Source organism: Oncorhynchus nerka, linkage group LG2 (genome assembly GCF_034236695.1).
Source record: "Oncorhynchus nerka isolate Pitt River linkage group LG2, Oner_Uvic_2.0, whole genome shotgun sequence".
NCBI lineage: Eukaryota > Metazoa > Chordata > Actinopteri > Salmoniformes > Salmonidae > Oncorhynchus > Oncorhynchus nerka.
In genome coordinates, this window is record NC_088397.1 from 39,389,577 (window position 1) to 39,408,219 (window position 18,643).

Consider the following 18,643-nt stretch of genomic DNA (forward strand, 5'->3'; position numbering starts at 1 on the left):
GTTATTGAGCCAACCACTATGCACACTTAAGTAGACCGGATCCAATTGGTTGTTCTCTGTTGATTTCTTGTTGTCTATTGCTAGCAAAGCATCCAGGACTTACTTTTCTGTAAATATCCCCCCCAAAAAAAGCTTTAACTATCATTTCTCTGATCATTCAACAAGTTTCCCATATCAGCATCCAGCCCAGTATCATTGTGAATAGACTTAGCAGTTCTTTCTAAGAGAGCCTGCTGAAATAAAATTATTAAATGCATCAATGATGGCATTTATTTCCAGAATGAGGCCAGTGTCTGAATTAATTTGTTGTGGCAGAGAGGAGGAAGTAGAAACCTTCCGTGATTTGACAGTTTTTCAAGAACTTAGCAGGGTTTCCATTACAATACGAAAGAGCGGTTACATTTAGCCTTTCTGATTTGTCTTACACAATGATTCCTCAGTTTCTTAAAAGCTTGCCAGTCCCGTCCTAAGCCTGTGTTCCTAGCCTTGACCCAAGCATAATTTGTTTTATTAATGACTCAGATCAATCAGAGTTGACTTTGAAGGATCTTTAGGGTTGGGCTGTGTAGGCTTAGTCTCCAGCTGGGTTAGGTTTAGGTCATTACACGTCTTTTAGATTGTCTGAAGCCTGCATTTCCCAATCATAATTTAGGTCACCCAGGATAATAACTTCTGATTTAGTAAAAAAAAGACAACATACTAAACTCAGCAAAAAAAAGAAACGGCCTCTCACTGTCAACTTTGTTTATTTTCAGCAAACTTAACATGTGTAAATATTTGTATTAACATAACAAGATTCAACAACTGAGACATACACTGAACAAGTTCCACAGACGTGACTAACAGAAATGTAATAATGTGTCCCTGAACAAAGGGGGGGTCAAAATCAAAAGTAACAGTTAGTATCTGGCAGAGGTGGGACCAAGTCATTGTTTCACAAGTCACATGTAAGTCTCAAGTCTTAGCACTCAAGTCCGAGTCAAGTCTCAAGTCAAGACCGTCAAGTATTAAGTCAAGTCTCAAGTCCTAAACTTTGAGTTTTGAGTCCTAAACAAGTCATAATGTGCTCTTCACCAAATGTAATACCATTTCATATTTAAATAATAATTAATATGCAAATCATGAATGCTTTTAAACATATCTCTGTATTTATTACTTAAACGTTATATTTCCATGGAAATACATGGGTAGCCATTTGAAAGACCCCCCCCCCCCATAGTGATTGACTATTGAGAATCGCTATGGGGTGCAATCGGGCGATGTAGGCTTGTACACTATCGCCCAACCTTAACACACACACTCTCTGTGTGTGGTTACAGTAGGCTAACGTATGTTAATGGTTTTAGGAACAGCAGTAACATCAGGCAGGATTTAGGCTACCAACTGCCTAGCCATTTGTAGCTCAATCTTGGGTGAAATGATCACGTTCCCTCATTGACTGACTGTGTGGAGGCTCATTGATTTAACGTTATGTTAGTCTACATGCTAGACTAGCAAAGTTATATATATTTTTTCCAATATTAGCCACGACTTAACGTTCTTTGTGCAGCTTCAAATGCCGAACAAAGTTGTAAATTGTTGCCCTCCGTCTATAATTTTCTTCCCGCATGTTTTGCAAGTTGCAATCTGTTTTTTTGTCTTTATATCCGAAAATAATAATTTTGGGTATTATCTTTCCAAGGGCTCCATCTGAATTCACCTGCCGACGTACCTTTGCACTGCCATGCACAAGTTTTTCTCAGCTGGCACAATTTGATTGGCTGCTGTCAGATTCAAACTGTAATCCGTTAAATGAAGAAAATAGCATAATTGTTCATATTTGTGATTGGGGAGGGTATCAAGTCAGGTCGAGTCAAAAGGCTCAAGTCCAAGTTAAGTCACGAGTCATTGGTGTTAAAGTCAAAGTCGAGTTGCAAGTCATCATATTTGTGACTCGAGTCCAAGTCATGTGACTCGAGTCCACACCTCTGGTATCTGGTGTGGCCACCAGCTGCATTAAGTACTGCAGTGCATCTCCTCCTCATGGACTGCACCAGATTTGACATTTCTTGCTGTGAGATGTTACCCCACTCTTCCCCCAAGGCACCTGCAAGTTCCTGGACATTTCTGGGGGGGAATAGCCCTAGCCCTCACCGTCCGATCCAACAGGTCCCAGACGTGCTCAATGGGATTGAGATCCGGGCTCTTCGCTGGCCATGGCAGAACACTGACATTTCTGTCATGCTGGAGGGTCATGTCAGGATGAGCCTGCAGGAAGGGTACCACATGAGAGAGGAGGATGTCTTCCCTGTAAAGCACAGCCTTAAGAGTAAGGCATTTGTGAAAATTCTATCACAGTATGAAGTGGGAAAGCGGCTGTGAATTTTGGACAATTATTAGACACTGCAGTAAATAAAACTTAATAAAAACATCTGTCTCATCCATTACCGGAGTCTACGCAGACCAGTGCACCATAGCCAACCAGAACTAAAGTAGGCTTTTTTGTAAGCAAGCCATTTGCCACACAGGCACATCATTCACTTTGAACTTGACTGTGTTTACAGACAGTTGCGTGACTTTAGATCATTCAAACGCATTCGCCAAAAGCCACAATAACACAGGAGTCCTCATACATTTGGGAACTTTAAAGTCCTACTGACCATACAACCATAAAATTTATTTTCCTGTATGCACATCAACAAGATCAACAATTAATACTAGCCAGAGTAAGATGAGCTAAAAACTAACGAAGGAACATTAGATGAAACCTCTCAAACTTTTTCAGCTAGTTGGCTGTAAAAATTGCACTAATAAACAATGGGGAATTGTAGCCTACTCATCCTTCTGCAGCTTGCATGCCACCAACCAAGCTAACTGACCAGCTAGTTACTTCTAGACACAAATGAGAGAACACCTCTCTCTGACCATTTTACTCGCCCTAGCAGAGCTGGTTAGCTAGGCTGTTTACATTTAATAAAAATATAAAAAATTGGTCATTTAGCAGATGCTCTTATCCAGAGCAACTTGCATACATTTTTGTACCTTCTCGTACTGGTCCCCCATGGGAATTGAACCCATAACCCTGGTGTTGCAAGTGGCATGCTCGACCAACTGTTATCTAGAACGTTCATTACTTTTTTTGCCTGTGTTTACTGACATGTTCATATTCAGCGGATGTTGCATGTTCGTAAATGTATAAATTATTCTATGCTCTGGCACACTCAGACGAGAGTGCTCTGAAATCCGAGTAGATAGCCAGAGTGAATTTGTGAACGCAAGAGATATGCTATCTGGATAAGTCATTCAAGTTCTTGCTAGCTAACCAATTGACATCTGCATCTCTAGCTGTGTATAGCCACCGAAAAACAATGAGGGGAAAAAGTCAGTAACTCACCCACTCCTCCAATGACATGACATGATCCTCCTAGCAGCTAGATAGCTAGCTAATGTTAGGCTCCGTGTTTTTAGCTTGCTACATAAATAGATACGCTAGCTGATTAGCTACATTATGACTGACTTGTGATCATTGCCCTTGCTAGTTTGATTGTATTGACATTCTCAGCCTTATTTACTGTACATTTGTCTGTTTTTGTCCAAAATATTGAGTAAATGAAACTGAAACAGTGCATCCCGAATGGAGGCAGGAAACAATGTACCAGACCAGCTGTGATTTGCAACCTGATAGTAATATTTTTTGTAATACCAAGAAATGTATTGGTGAATTATATTAACCATGCATTGAACAGCATCCATCTATTCTGCCAACAATGCCTTAGTGTACGTCATGGAATGTTAAGTCTGATGCAACCTATTTTTAAAACCTTGTGAAATTTGGAATTTGATATTTTGATATTTTTGATATTTTTTTACTGATATTATGATTGTCTCTTTGTTTCATATCTGCAAAGTAGTTAAAACGCTGTCAGCTCCACTTTAAAGATAGTGACTCATCATTTTTTGGCAAGGGAAATGGATTTCAGTAAAGAGACAGAAATTATTTTACCCTGTCTGTTAGCTCTGAACACATGAATATCCTCAATATTAATATCAGAGTCCAGAATGTCCACAGATATCCAAGTTTCAGTCAATACCAGATTGTCCGGATTTGTCTGCATAGCCGAGATCTTGATGTAATCCAGTTTAGGAAGTAAGCTCCTAACGTTCAAATGCATCAGCCCAAGTTCTTTATGATTTTTATAGTCACATGGAGTCTCCAACTTAATGATGGTTGATATTGATAATGTTGGTATGGCTATAAGGTTGCATGCAACTGCACCATTTGGTTTATTCCTATTTGTAATAGAGGAGACATTGAAATTACTTTTCCAAGGTTGGCACCAATGGGGCCTGAGGCTGCAGCCAATGTCAGTATGAGGAACTCTGAGTAACCAATGATAGAATGTTTGGACACACCTACTTATTCCAGGGTTTTCCTTTATTTTCTGTATTGTAGAATAATAGTGAAGAGATCAAAGATATGAAATAACACATATGGAATCATGTAGTAACCAAAAATGTGTTAAACAAATCCACATATATTTTATATTTGAGATTCTTAAAAGTAGCCACCCTTGCCTTGATGACAACTTTGCACACTCTTGGCATTCTCTCAACCAGTTTCATGAGGTGTTCACCTGGAATGCAATTCAATTGACAGGTGTGCCTTGTTCATTTGTGGAATTTCTCTCCTTCTTAATGCGTTTGAGCCAATCAGTTGTATTGTTGGGGTGGTATACAGTAGCCCTATTTGGTAAAATACCAAGTCCATATTACGGCAAGAACAGATCAAATAAGCAAGGAGAAATGACATGTCCATAATTACCTTAAGACATGAAGGTCAGTCAATACGAAAAAAACGTTGAAAGTCTCTTCAAGTGCAGTCGCAAAAGCTATCAAGCGCTATGATGAAACTGGCTCTCATGAGGACCTCCACAGGAATGGAAGACCCAGAGTTACCTCTGCTGCAGAGGATAAGTTCATTAGAGTTACCAGCCTCAGAAATTGCAGCCCAAATAAATGCTTCACAGAGTTCAAGTAACAGACACATCTCAACATCAGCTGTTCAAAGGAGACTGCATGAATCCGGCCTTCATTGTTGAATTGCTGCAATGAAACCACTACTAATGGACACCAATAAGAAGAAAGGGCTTGCTAGGGCCAAGAAACACGAGCAATGGACATTAAGACCCCAGGAAATCGGTCCTTTGGTCTGATGAGTCCAAATTTGAGATTTTTGGTCCCAACCGCCATGTCTTTGTAAGACACAGAGTACGTGAATGGATGATCTCCGCATGTGTGGTTCCCACTGTGAAGCATGGAGGAGGAGGTATAATGGTGTGGGGGTGCTTTGCTGGTGACACTGTCTGTGATTTATTTAGAATTCAAGGCACACTTAACCAGCAAACCATCCCATCTGGTTTGTGCTTAGTGGGACTATCATTTGTTTTTCAACAGGACAATGACCCAACACACACCTCCAGGCTGTGTAAGGGCTATTTGACCAAGAAGGAGAGTGATTGAATGCTGTATCAGATGACCTGGCCTCCACAAACCCATTTGTGATGGTTTGGGATGAGTTGGACTGCAGAGTGAAGGAAAAGCAGTCAAAAAGTGCTCCGCATATGTGGGAACTCTTTCAAGACTGTTGGAAAAGCATTCCAGGTGAAGCTGTTTGAGAGAATGCCAAGCGTGTGCAAAGCTGTCATCAAAGCAAAGGGTGACTACTTTGAAGAGTCTAAAATATTTTTGGATTTGTTTAACACTTTTTTGGTTACTACATGATTCCATTGTGTAGAAAACTGTCATGGTCAAAACATATTGACTAGCTAAGATGGGGAGATGTCTGTCCATAATAAAGTGCTACTCTATCTTCTTAACAGCACTATCAACAAGGCAAGTCCTACAGGCTCTAGTTTTGTTGCATCTGGACTAGTGTTCATTGCAATTGGCTCAGAACAGGGCAGCACTACTGGTCCTTGGATGTACACAGAGAGCAAACATTAATAATATGCATGTCAATCTCTCCTGGCTCAAAGTAGAGGAAAGATTGACTTCATGAATTCTGTAATGAATGTATTGTAATGTTTTTTTAAATAGCATAACATTTACATAACTGCCTTAATTTTGCCAGACTCCAGGAGGAGTAGTTGCTGCCTTGACAGCAGCTAATGGGGATCCATAATAAATACAAATAATCAGTCCCATGTCCTCTCTTTATTGCCTTCAGAAAATAACCCCCCCATGAGGACATCCCTTCTCAATACAGTGAAGCAAATGGACCTGAGAGGCCTTCCGATCAAAACCTCCAAGATTCCCATCAACCCCCTAAACTTCACTGTGAGTAGTTGTACCTTAGCCTATCTCATCTTTCTGCTCAACTGAGCATTCTGCAGCTCCTCTCTTTACTGATCAATCAACCCACCTACACATGCATTTCCCCTCCTCCATAAAGACTAAAAAGACAAAGGTTTCCATTTATGCTAAAGCCCTGTTTATGCCTGGTACTAACATGCATCCTTTGTCCTGATCCTGTCCACATTCTGATTGTGCCCAAACGTGTGCCTGAGCTAGCCAGGCAAACGTTGTGCAATGGGGTTTGCTGTAATACTAGTGCCAGTCGTTTGTCTCAGAGGCCACTGATTACTGTTGAATTAAATGCACAACATGCTCACAGCAGGTGTCCTGTTGATTCCCCGCTGAGGAGCAGTCAATCTGTTTCACACTCTCTCGCCCTGCACCTCGGCTGGGTATCTGTGCTCAGTTTTGTCAATGCTTGTTTATTTACCGGAGCTTTGGTAGTCCCACCGTGACGCTGGCACGTTTAGGATTTCTAACCCTTTTTAACATTGTGTGTTTGAGCTACAGACTATCTATTTCTTCTGCATCCACTGATTTCATTATGTGTGATTAACAGGGGCTGAGCTAGAGCCGTGTTTGTGAGAGAAGGGCGGATCCCGAAAACAGTTATTATTCTCCCAAAAACATCTGTAAATTAGTAACGGTTTAAGCTGCAAACAATCATGACCCATCTATGAAAAGCTGAGACCCATGAACACTCAAAAGTTTTCAGTGGTGGTAAAAATACCCAATTGTCATACTTGAGTAAAAGTATAGATTCCTTAGTCGAAAATTACTTAAGTGAAAGTCCTCCAGTAAAACACTACTTGAGTAAAAGTCAAAAGGTATTTGATTTTAAATATACTTAAGTATCAAAAGTAAAAGTCTAAATCATTTCGCATCCCTTATATTAAGCAAACAAGACGGCACGATTTGCTTTATAAATGTTATATATAATTTGTGTTTTTACACCTTTTTCTCCCCAATTTCATGGTATTCATGGTAGTTGTTACAGTCTTGTCCCATCGCTGCAACTCAACTTTCGACTGAAAGGTCGAAAGCGAAGGTCGAAAGCCGTGCGTCCTCCGAAACACAACCCAGCCAAGCCAAGCCGCACTACTTCTTGACACAATGCTCGCTTAACCCGGAAGGCAGCCGCATCAATGTGTCGAAGGAAACACCGTTAACTCACCACAAGTGTCGCTAGTGCGAGTTGGGACAAGAACATCCCTACCGGTCAAACCCTCCCCTAACCCGGACGACGCTGGGCCAATTGTGCACTGCCCCATGGGTCTCCTGGTCGCGGCCAGCTTTGACAGAGCCTGGACTCAAACCAGGATCTCTAGTGTTTTTGCTAAGTTTTACTAAAGTAAAAATACTTTCAAGTACTGCTTAAGTGTTTTTTGGGGGGTATTTGTACTTAACTTTACTATTAATATTTTTGACAACTTTTACTTTAACTTCACTACATTGTACTTTTTATTCCATACATTTTCCATGGCACCCAAAAGTACTAGTTACATTTTGAATGCTTAACAGGACAGGAAAATGGTCTAATTCACACACTAATCAATAGAACATCCCTGGACATCCCTACTGCCTCTGATCTGGTGGCCTCACTAACACATGCTTTGTTTGTAAATTATGTCTGTGTTGGCGCGTGCCCTTGGCTATCTGTAAATAAATACAAAACTAGAAAATGTGTCGTTCTGCTTTGCTTATTATAAGGAATTTGAAATGATTTTTACTTTTACTTTTGATATGTAAGTACATTTTAGCAATTACATTTACTTTTGATACTGAAGTATATTTAAAACCAAATGCTTCTAGACATTTACTCAAATGGCATTTTACTGGGTGACTTTCAAGCACTTATTTAAATGGGTGACTTTCTAGTATTTAGTGAGTCTGCCAGATCAGAGGCAGTAGGGATGACCAGGGATGTTCTTGTAATTAATAAGTGCATGAATTGGACAACTTTCCTGTCTGCCTAAGCATGGGGCGGCAGGGTAGCCTAGTGGTTAGAGCATTGGACTATTTACCGAAAGGTTGCAAGTTCAAATCCCAGAGCTGACAAAGGTACAAAATCTTTCGTTCTGCCCTTGAACAGGCACCACTGTTCCTAGGCCGTCATTGAAAATAAGAAAATAAGAATTTGTTCTTAACTGACTTGCCTAGTAAAATAAAGGTAAAAAAAAAAAATGTAATGAGGCTGTCAGGGAAAACGTATGGAGTAAAAATTACATTATTTTCTTTTGGAATGTAGTGGAGTAAAAGTAAAAGTTGTCAAAAATATAAAGTACAGCTACCCCAAAAAACTACTTAAGTAGTACTTTAAAGTATTTTTACTTAAGTACTTCACCACTGCCGGTTGTTGGGGACTCGGCAGAGGCGAGTACCCCACAGCCAGAAGTTCCTGTTTTCAGGGAAAATGGAAAGAGAGTTTGTTATGACTTCTGCTTTTGAACAGTAACAAGGCGACACTCAATCTTAGCTCCTCTTCCACATTTACTGGATTGGCTGATCAGTGCAGCAGAGAACCTCCATTAAAAGTTTTTTTTCCCCTTCTTGTCAAGACCATCATGTAGGTGATCTAGTTTCAAGTGTTTCTTTAACACCTGCTACATTAGGTTAGAGGTTCTTCGACAGTACACAACTAAAATTAATTGACCTTTAACCTTTTTTGATGATCATAGGAAATCCCAGGACAGAGTGTCTTTAAGTTCACCTAGTTGCTGTCACAAACTCCACCATTGTCTTTGACTAGTTGGATATTTATATTTATATTTACATAAGGCATTCTTATAAATGTATATTTGTTTATTAGGTTTTTGCTGACATTGGTGAAATGTAAGCAATGCAATGAATGAAAGAAGTGAATTTCACTGTGGGATTTCCTGGGACTGATAAGGTTAAATGTTCCTACTATTGCCTGTTTTGATTAATACAACGCAACAATATTGTAGTATTGTATATTTCCTCTGTACATATTTTACTGAAAAGGCATGGGGTCTTATAGTGCAGTATGAGATTTGTGACAGAATAAATCCATTTCAAATCAACTTTCTCATCCTCAGTCTCCACTGAACAAACTCAAGAAGAACAAAGTAGAGGAGCTTGAAGAGGAGACCCCAGAGAAAGAGGAGCTGGATTGGTGGTCCAAGTACTATGCGTCACTGGAAGAGCTTAGAAACCAGGTATATAGTGAGTGTAACTAAGCAATGTTTTTATACCAAGGGTGGGCTTGGTGTGCTGAAATGTAATCCAACAAAAAAAGACATGGTTCATAATTACATCAGATGTTTCTGGAAGTCTCTGGTGGGCCAAACCAACATTTGTTGTTGAGGGCCAGGTTTGTTGCAACTGTATACAGCATCAGCATACAATCAAATCACTATTTTAATTTGTTTTGCAATACATTTTTCATTCATAGGAAATGTCCATATTTGTTTTTTCTACAGTACTGTTTATCTGTGTATCTACAGTAATGTTTATCTGTTTTGATGATAGTGAGACATATTGTTTTATTATTTCCAGACTGAAAACGAGGAGGACATGGATGAACAACAGGAAACAGGTACTCCACACAGCTGAGAGTTGTTGTCTGTCTAATACAGATGTCTACGGCCCGGTCTTAGTTAGATGCATAGGGGAATGAAATCGTCACAGACTATTTGATTTTACTCTTACCACTTATGCTCAGAATTGCAAGTCTATATTGTGTGAACTCCTCCTTACAATTGCTCAATTCAACTGGGGTGAGTTTCCCAAAACCTCATAGCTACAATGGAAAATGCAACCATTTTAAAATCAATATTTGACTGTCAATCTTAATTAAGTCTTAAGTACTTTGCTGCTCTACCAGTGATGTAGGTGTGGTTCATCAAGAAAAGCAGTACCTTTTACTTACGAAGCTTTTGGTAAAATCACCCCAGAGCTTTTGAAATTAAATAATTCTATGTATACTTTACTTTCCTACTTGTGCCCTGTTCTTCATACATTTTTGGGGATTCTAATCTTTTATACAAGAGTTTAATATAATGACATTCCCAGCATCCATTAATACAATGTTTTCAGAGTAAAAACTCTACGGACACTATGAAAGCTCAACCAAGTTTATTCTTCCAAAAGGATCAAATAGCTGCTTTAGACTAACATTTTCACACAAGCACTGATATTTAACCCTTTCTCCGAGGCTGAGTCTCCTCCTACCCATCTGAACAAACATTATCTTTACTGCTAGGCAGGAAACTAAGTAATAGGCCCTAAACTTTTCTTTCTCCCTTAATAACGTGACCTGACCTCGACCCCCTTCATCACTAATCCATGGCTCTCTGCCCTTATCAATGCCTGCCACGTGATTGTTTCCCTGCACTCAGCTCATTCCAAGTTCAATTGCACACACTATATACCTTCCTCCTACAGAGGAAGGTATATAACCCTAAGCACTCAATATTTCAATAAGATCGCTGATATAATGTAAACGTTATACATTACCCTCTCTCCCTCAGTGACATTAATAAGTATGTTTCATATTCTCAGAACCCAACAGCAGTAATGCATCAGCCTCGTGTGCCAAGTGATCCTTTCCCCACCTCAGTGTGGAAATCTGCACACGCTGTATCTCATTGAAGGCTTCAATGCACAGAGCAATTGTAATCTCTGAGTTAAAGGTCATGTTTATTCAACAGATGTTGGAACATTAGAGGCAGAGGAGGAGGATGCTGTGATAGTGGAGATGGAGCCACCGCCCAAACCGAAACGGAAAAAGATAGCAACTCTCCAGGTGAGAATTTTCTCTGTGAGAATTTGATGAAGCCTGTACGGCACTATGGCAGGTGTGGATGGGGGTGTAGATTCAAATCCGGTCCACGCCTTCTCGCACACCATACCTCCTCCTTACTTTCTTCTATCTCCTCAATTGTGTCTGTCCAATATACTTGAAAATGTGAGCAAAAAATACAGTAAGGCTACAATTAATAACCTGGGTGTTTTCTCAGCTCTATAAATCAGAACTGGAGAATGAGTTTAGCGAATTCATGGATTGGCTGCACACATTCCCCATCTACAAAGGCAAAGCCAATGAAGAAGAGGATGAGGATGAAGAGGAGAGAAGCATGGGGAAATACAAGGTGAGCGAGATAAGAACACATTGTTACTCTAGATCTAAGAGAAATGTGTCTCCCTCAAAAAATCAAATCAGAGCGATTTTTACTGTCATAAGTGTCTTAGAGAGTCACACTATTGTGTCAAACCACTCTTCAGTACTGATACTGTGTGGTTGGTTGAGACAGTGTTAGTAAAAAAGTGTTTTTGTTACCACAGGGTTCTTTTTTGATTTATCCCATCTCACCTGAGGACGAACATGCAGAGCGCCAGATTACCAAAGGAATTCCCCAAAATACACCCATTAAAGTACTAGTTCGGGTGTATGTTGTGAAGGTAGGCTTATAAGCGAGCATGTTTTTGTTGCTTATGTTTTCAAGACATGTGAACTGAATTCGAAAAACCTCAGCACAACTCCATTGCTATGCAATTTCAAAGTAATTAATAAATTACTTTAATATGTTAATACAATGTTATTACTCAAGTAATAGCAACCTTACTACATAAGAGCAAATTAAGGAACAATGTTATCAATCTCCCCCATGAATTTCCAGGCCACCAACCTGGCCCCTACTGACCCTAATGGGAAGGCAGATCCCTATGTGGTGGTGAAAGTTGGTGGACAGAGCATGGACAACAAGGACAGCTATATTCCCAAACAGCTCAACCCAGTGTTTGGCGAGTGAGTGGCAAACAGGAAGAATTATAAACATTCAACTACCGAATATGATTATACAGAGTTAAACATTAAACCAAAAACTCTTGCTTGTCGAACTGCCGACATGAATGATGTCATTGTGTTTTTTTAAGGTGGAACCATTTGCAAGGAGTATTGCAGAAACTATCACTATTTAACAAACACATTAAAGGCCCAGCGCAGTCAAATTCAGATTCATACAATACCTGAAAAATCTGTGAAGGTGTGACAATATGATTAGCGTTATTTTATGACCGTTTCTGCATGTATGGAGTGTATGTATGGAGTGTTTACATGTTGCACTTCTCCTGTAGAGTGTTTGAGCTGACCGTGTCCTTCCCACTGGAGACGGAAATTACTCTGATGGTGTTTGACCACAACTTGGTGGGCTCTGATGACCTCATCGGAGAGACTCGAATCGACCTGGAGAACCGTTTCTACAGCCACCACCACGCAGGCTGTGGCATCGCCCTCTACTATGACAAGTGTGTCTGATATTCCTGTCCATACAGGACCTTACATCTCAATAATGTGCACAAGATATTACGGTGCATCACATTGGCATAACCTCATCACTGATCTTTGCAGCGTCATTTAAGGCAGCTGTTTTCTGTGATTGCAGAGACGGATACAATAAGTGGAGAGATGCCAAGAAACCATCTGCCATTCTGGCAGAGCTCTGCAGGAACAATGCGATTCCCTCTCCGGAATACCGTGAATTTGAAATCAAAGTTCTAAACAAGATCTTCAAAGTGCCTGATGAAGCGTTTCCTGAAGGTATGTTTCCTTTATCATGTGGGTCGTTCTGTACGAAACTGAAGAAAAGAAAAGACCGTGTCCAGGATTCAATCAGATCAGCTGTAACACGGGTTAGCCGACAAACGCATAGCTTTTCATTGCTTTTGTTTAGGCAGTGTCGGAAGTGTAATTGCGTTGGAACTGTCAAATCGGTGAGCAGTTGCTCTTGTGGTCGTTGTCACGAAACCACAGTCGTCCTTATATCCCACACAGAGTTAGAAGTTTAGAACGAGAAAGTGTAGGCTATATAGAGACAATGATTCTCAAATTGAAAATCATTAGACAAGATAATAAGGATTTATAATAAGGATTACATCACACATTCCAGTTTTCAAACTTAAATGTTGTAGAGTCTAGATCCAAATATCAAATATACAGCATATACCAAATATCCTTGCTCCAGAGGACATTTTCATGTATTACATTTCAGATTGATCCAAAAAGTAATTACTTTTTTTTTTTTTTTTCGTGTGGAAAAACCCATAACTGATTTACACAGATAGCAATCATGTGCCAATTGACAATATCTGCAGCTGCATTATAAGCATGTTAATGACTAATCCATAACATGAACAAGTGGCACTATCACAATCATGTTTCCTTTGTGTCCTCAGAGTTGCTGAAGAAGAACAAGAAGACAGAAGAGGATATGCATGAGCTGGATGAGCACAAGGCCCTGAGTGTATTGCACCGGTGGGGGGAGATGAGAGAGTTTTGTGAGGGAGCCTGTCCCCTTGTACCAGAGCACGTGGAGGTACGCTCCCTCCTCAACCCTGAGAAACCAGGACTGCCTCAGGTGAGGGCACATTTCTTTCAACAAATGCAGTTCAAAGTGTTTAACAACAAATAAAATAAAAGGTGAGAAATATAACAAAAGCTTTACGTTTCTAGACAAATATAAAATTAAGATAGGCAAGATTACAATAGTATAACAATAGTAAAATAACAGTGAATATGAGAGACTAATGCAGCAGTAAATGAAAGGGGATAAAATAAATAAGATATACAGTATGGGATAAAATCAATAAAGTAAATAATATGGCTAAGACAACTAAGAACACCCTTGGTAAAAGCACAGCTAAAGAGAATCTTTTATTTGTTCTTAAATTATTTTTTATTTTTTTTACAGTTTCTGAAGCCATCAAAATCCTCATTAGTCCAGGGGTCAGTGGAAAAATGTGTCCACTTTGGGGGATAACCAATATGTGAAATTTGGCCGTCTGGCCCATGGACTATCTGGCAGGCTGTTCCAAAGGCTAGGACCATAGTGGCTAAAGGCAGCCTCACCAAAAGTTTTTGTTCTGGCTTTGGAACAAAAACAAAAAACAGTGTCAGGGGATCTGAGGGACCGACTAGGCACATACAGTGAGCTACAAAAGTATTTGCTGTTTGTTTTGGTTTTGTTTCAGATTATTTTGTGCCCAATAGAAAGGAATGGTAAATTATGCATTGTGTCATTTTGGAGTCACTTTTATTCAAAATAGGAATATGTTTCTAAACACTTATAGAATTATGTGGATGCTACCATGATTACGGATAATCCTGAATGAATCATGAACAATGATGACAGATGCTCAGATGCTCAACAATGATGACAGATGCTTACAGATGCTCAAATATCACACACCCCCAAAAATGCTAACCTCCCCTGTTATTGTAATGGTGAGAGGTTAACATGTCTTGGGGGTATGATATTTGTGCGTCTAACTTTCTCAGCTGACAGTATGCACTTTAACATCATAGTCTTTGTATCATTTCAAATTTAAAGTGCTGGAGTACAGAGCCAAAACAAACAAAAAATGTGTCACTGTCCCATTACTTTTGGAGCTCACTGTATCTTAAGCCTTGTTCACACTGGCAGTTTGAAGTAACTCAAATCCTATTTCTGAGTGAGAGCATCACCATCAATCAGCCTACACCACTGCACACACACCCCCATGTACCATGACATGTAGGGTAGCCATGTCAGCAAATTACTACAGTCTGAACACACACAAATCCAATTTGGTCACTTGTAACTAAAGCATATCAGACATGTATTCAAATACATAATCTTGAAACAAAGTGCTGGTGTGCTTTCCTCCCACAAAAACAAAGTGAAAATTGCAATGCAAATAAGCCTTGTCTGGGAATTGTGTGACAGAAATAAACTACTTTTAAGAACTTTGCATATGGCTGCCTTGCTTGGTCTCCTTACCTCTGCTCCTTGGTAAGCCACGTCACATGAACAGATCCAGGAGGCGGTATACAAAGTGCTCAAAAGTTGTTTATTTTGTATTTTTGAGAAATGACACCCCAGCGCTTGGACAGAAAAGTTTGTCAGCACTCTAGCAACGTTTTATTTATTTAACCAGAAAAAAATCCTTGAGGGTGTACTTAACACAAGAACACAATACAATACATGGTCTTAATTGTCAACAACGTTTTCTTCAATCAGAGCTTTAAACTCAGCAAGTGACACCCTCTCTTCCAGTTTTAAAGTACTTTGCAGGTCGTTCCAAGACCAAGGAGCAATAAAGGAACATTTTATTTTTCCCATATTTAGTCCTGGCCTTAGGAACAGTGAAAGATAGTAGTGTCTGAGACAGAGACTATACGTTTGTGATGACCTTATTAATAAGGAGCATAGATAAGTAGGCAGTAGTCCTTCTTGTGGGAAGGGAGGGCCACTTCACCATGTCGGATAGATCACAGTGATGGGTGTGTGGTCTTGCATTTGTTAGAAATCTAAGCGTCCCGTGATACACAGTGTCCAGTATCTTATGAGTCAATTCAGTCCCAAAATTCCTCTTATGGGGCATCGCACTCGGTGCTTCATGTTGCCTGGGAGACTAACCTTTTACTGCAGTGGGCTAAATCAGGGTCAAAGTGTTTCTTGGTAGTCTTAAACATGTATATTTTGAAACAAAAGTATACACCTCACACACATGGTAATGGGATAAAAATAGAAGACAACTGCACCATGTCAGATATAGAGTTGAAATATATTGAATTTTTTGTTTGCATCCCAATATTACACTTTATATACATCACAGAAGACTGAAATATAACAAAACCATTTGACATAGAAACACTAGATTTTGGGCGTTTACATTCATACAAATATGAAAGGATGAAAAAGATGAATACAATTACACCCATGAGGCCAAGGGCCAGTAGGCTGCAGGAAACGGCTACAAAGCTGCACATGACGGCCTGATTTGTGTTTAATATAACCACAAGTTTTAGACATGGCGATATTGGTGTTCCAGTGATTACCCCTGAACACTGGTTCAGGTTTCTTTCACGAGTCCTTGTCCTGACTGCTCTGTGCCCGGTGCTTTCAGGGCTACGCTCACATGTGGATCGATATGTTTCCTATGGACGTACCAGCACCTCCACCTATCGATATCAAACCACGGCTGCCTGTAAGGTAATCCAGACTAGTGTTCAAAGTTAGTGTCTGTGAGACACCATGTCATACTACTACATACTAGGATCCACAACCTAAAGATAACTCCGCAACACCCACTTTTCTCTCTCACTAAAGCTATGAGTTGCGCGTGATCATATGGAATACTGATGACGTCGTCCTGGATGATGTCAACCCCTTCACTGGAAATAAATCCAGTGATATATACATGAAAGGGTTGGTAAAAACTACACACACACACACACACACACACACACACACACACACACACACACACACAACCTAGAAAACCAAATGGATGAATTATTTTGTAAATCATTTCGGTGATGAAATGCCAGATGTAACAATGGGGACATTTGAGTTGTTCTTACCAGATGTGCCTCTCAAGATGTACAGTAACTGGATTTGGATTTTATGGATAATATATAAAGATTATTTGTAGAAAGATGTTGTGTGAATTGACGGTGAATTGTTTGTCACTCTGAATACAGCTGGATTAAAGGCTTAGATGGGAACAAACAGGAGACTGATGTCCACTTCAACTCCTTGACTGGGGAGGGGAACTTCAACTGGCGTTTTGTCTTCCGGTTTGACTACCTCCCCACAGAGAAAGAGATCACCTATACAAAAAAGGAGTCCATCTTCTCTCTGGAGGAATCGGAATTCCGCCAGCCTGCCGTTCTTGTGCTTCAGGTCTGGGACTATGACCTCATCGCCGCAAACGACTTCCTGGGTGAGAGGTCATGATGAGTTTGTATCTTTGTGGTTCTGTTGTCCTGTGTGAGCATGGAGCTTGCTATGCCAAATGTCGTAGGTTCGATTACGCTGGAGCCACCCATACGTATAATTTATGCAGACATGACTGTAAGTCGCTTTGGGTAAAAGTGCCTGCTAAATGGCATAAGTATTCAATTATTTTGATTTTTAGTTTTCCTCTTCTCAGTTCATATTGGCTACGAAAACAATACCAGAACGACTGCTGAACGTACCAATTACTGGTAAACATGAACTATAAATTAGCACTTCATTTTTGTATATATTTCTTTTTAACCTTTATTTCAACAGGGAGTTGAGACCAAGGTCTTTTTCACAAGGGATTCCTGCATTTTACAATATTACACCTTTTACAAAATACAGGAAAATACAAAAGTATAGATGGATTCAAGAAAAACAATCACATTTCTCAATACAGAGGTCCTCTATATTTTTATTTGCCCGAGAGACACCAACGTATCCAGTTTAAATGATTCACTGGCCCAGGCACTAACGTATCCAGTTTAAATGATTCACTGGCCCAGGCACTAGCGTATCCAGTTTAAATGATTCACTGGCCCAGGTCTTTTAATGATGACTTAATCAAGTATTATCTGCTTGTAATGAAGAAGAACAAAAGCAAATATGAAGAGTTAATGGTGCTGATGACAAAAACAATCACACACAATCCTTTAACTAGGGTATGTTTTTCATAATACATAATGGTTTGTTTCTAGATTGTTTAGTAGAATTCAACACAGTATATCCCTACAAGTAAACATATACTAATAGAGAAATTAAGGCAAAGGCTGCTAAGGTTTTGATCTTAATCGTGAGTGTTGGCATGACAAACATTGGTCTTCCTTCATACTGTCCAAGCTGAAATTCCCTTAAAGTGACAGCTTCCTGACATCTTAACCATCTTCTTACCTCAGAAGGAGACCAAGAACGATTTATCTCAGCAATCAACTAATGTATTTAATTACAATAGTTTGTCACGTTAGCATAATGTGACCCGTTGAATGTTGTAGCCGCTACATCACCTTTTTGGAGAGGTGATCGGTCCTCCGATAATTACATAAAGATCTAAAACACTATAAAGCACACAGGTTCTTTATCAACAGGGGTGGAACATAGAAATAACAAGCACACAACAAGATTGCAATATAAGTAATTTTATTTTCAGCCAGCAGCAGCAATTAATAGTTTTAGCATCAGGTTTGTATTCAATAGATTCATAGTTTCCCACAACAATTATCAACATCGGAGTGCTCAGCATATAAGCATAAATAACCAAATCTTCAGTGCTGTCATGCGCATAATTATTCTATCGCCATAGTTAACTTTATACATAGTAAGTAGATGAGGAAGTGCCCAAAGAGGAGTGAGCGGATCCTGGCTGAAGGGCACAATCTTGCCAACCACATACTCGACATACGTTTAGGCTACCAAGCTGCCACACTGGAATTTGGACTAAAGGCACAGTCACCGCTCTCGTCCTCCCGAGGCACATCAACCTTCACAGGTAAAGTGAAACTGCTGAGCACATGGAAACACTGGCA

The 18,643-nt window shown here is 39.8% G+C and overlaps 1 protein-coding gene across 1 annotated transcript in view; it reads left to right on the forward strand.

Moving 5' to 3' along the window:
- The window catches only part of fer1l4 (fer-1 like family member 4), a 111,982-nt gene that overhangs the window by 77,655 nt on the left and 15,684 nt on the right, over positions 1–18,643 (forward strand). Inside the window, 13 exon segments of the mRNA XM_029669422.2 lie at positions 6,206–6,315; positions 9,393–9,512; positions 9,853–9,892; positions 11,007–11,101; positions 11,316–11,447; positions 11,641–11,757; positions 11,976–12,103; positions 12,433–12,603; positions 12,741–12,895; positions 13,531–13,712; positions 16,243–16,328; positions 16,446–16,544; positions 16,820–17,061. Of these exon segments, the coding sequence (XP_029525282.2) occupies positions 6,206–6,315; positions 9,393–9,512; positions 9,853–9,892; positions 11,007–11,101; positions 11,316–11,447; positions 11,641–11,757; positions 11,976–12,103; positions 12,433–12,603; positions 12,741–12,895; positions 13,531–13,712; positions 16,243–16,328; positions 16,446–16,544; positions 16,820–17,061 (1,677 nt within the window).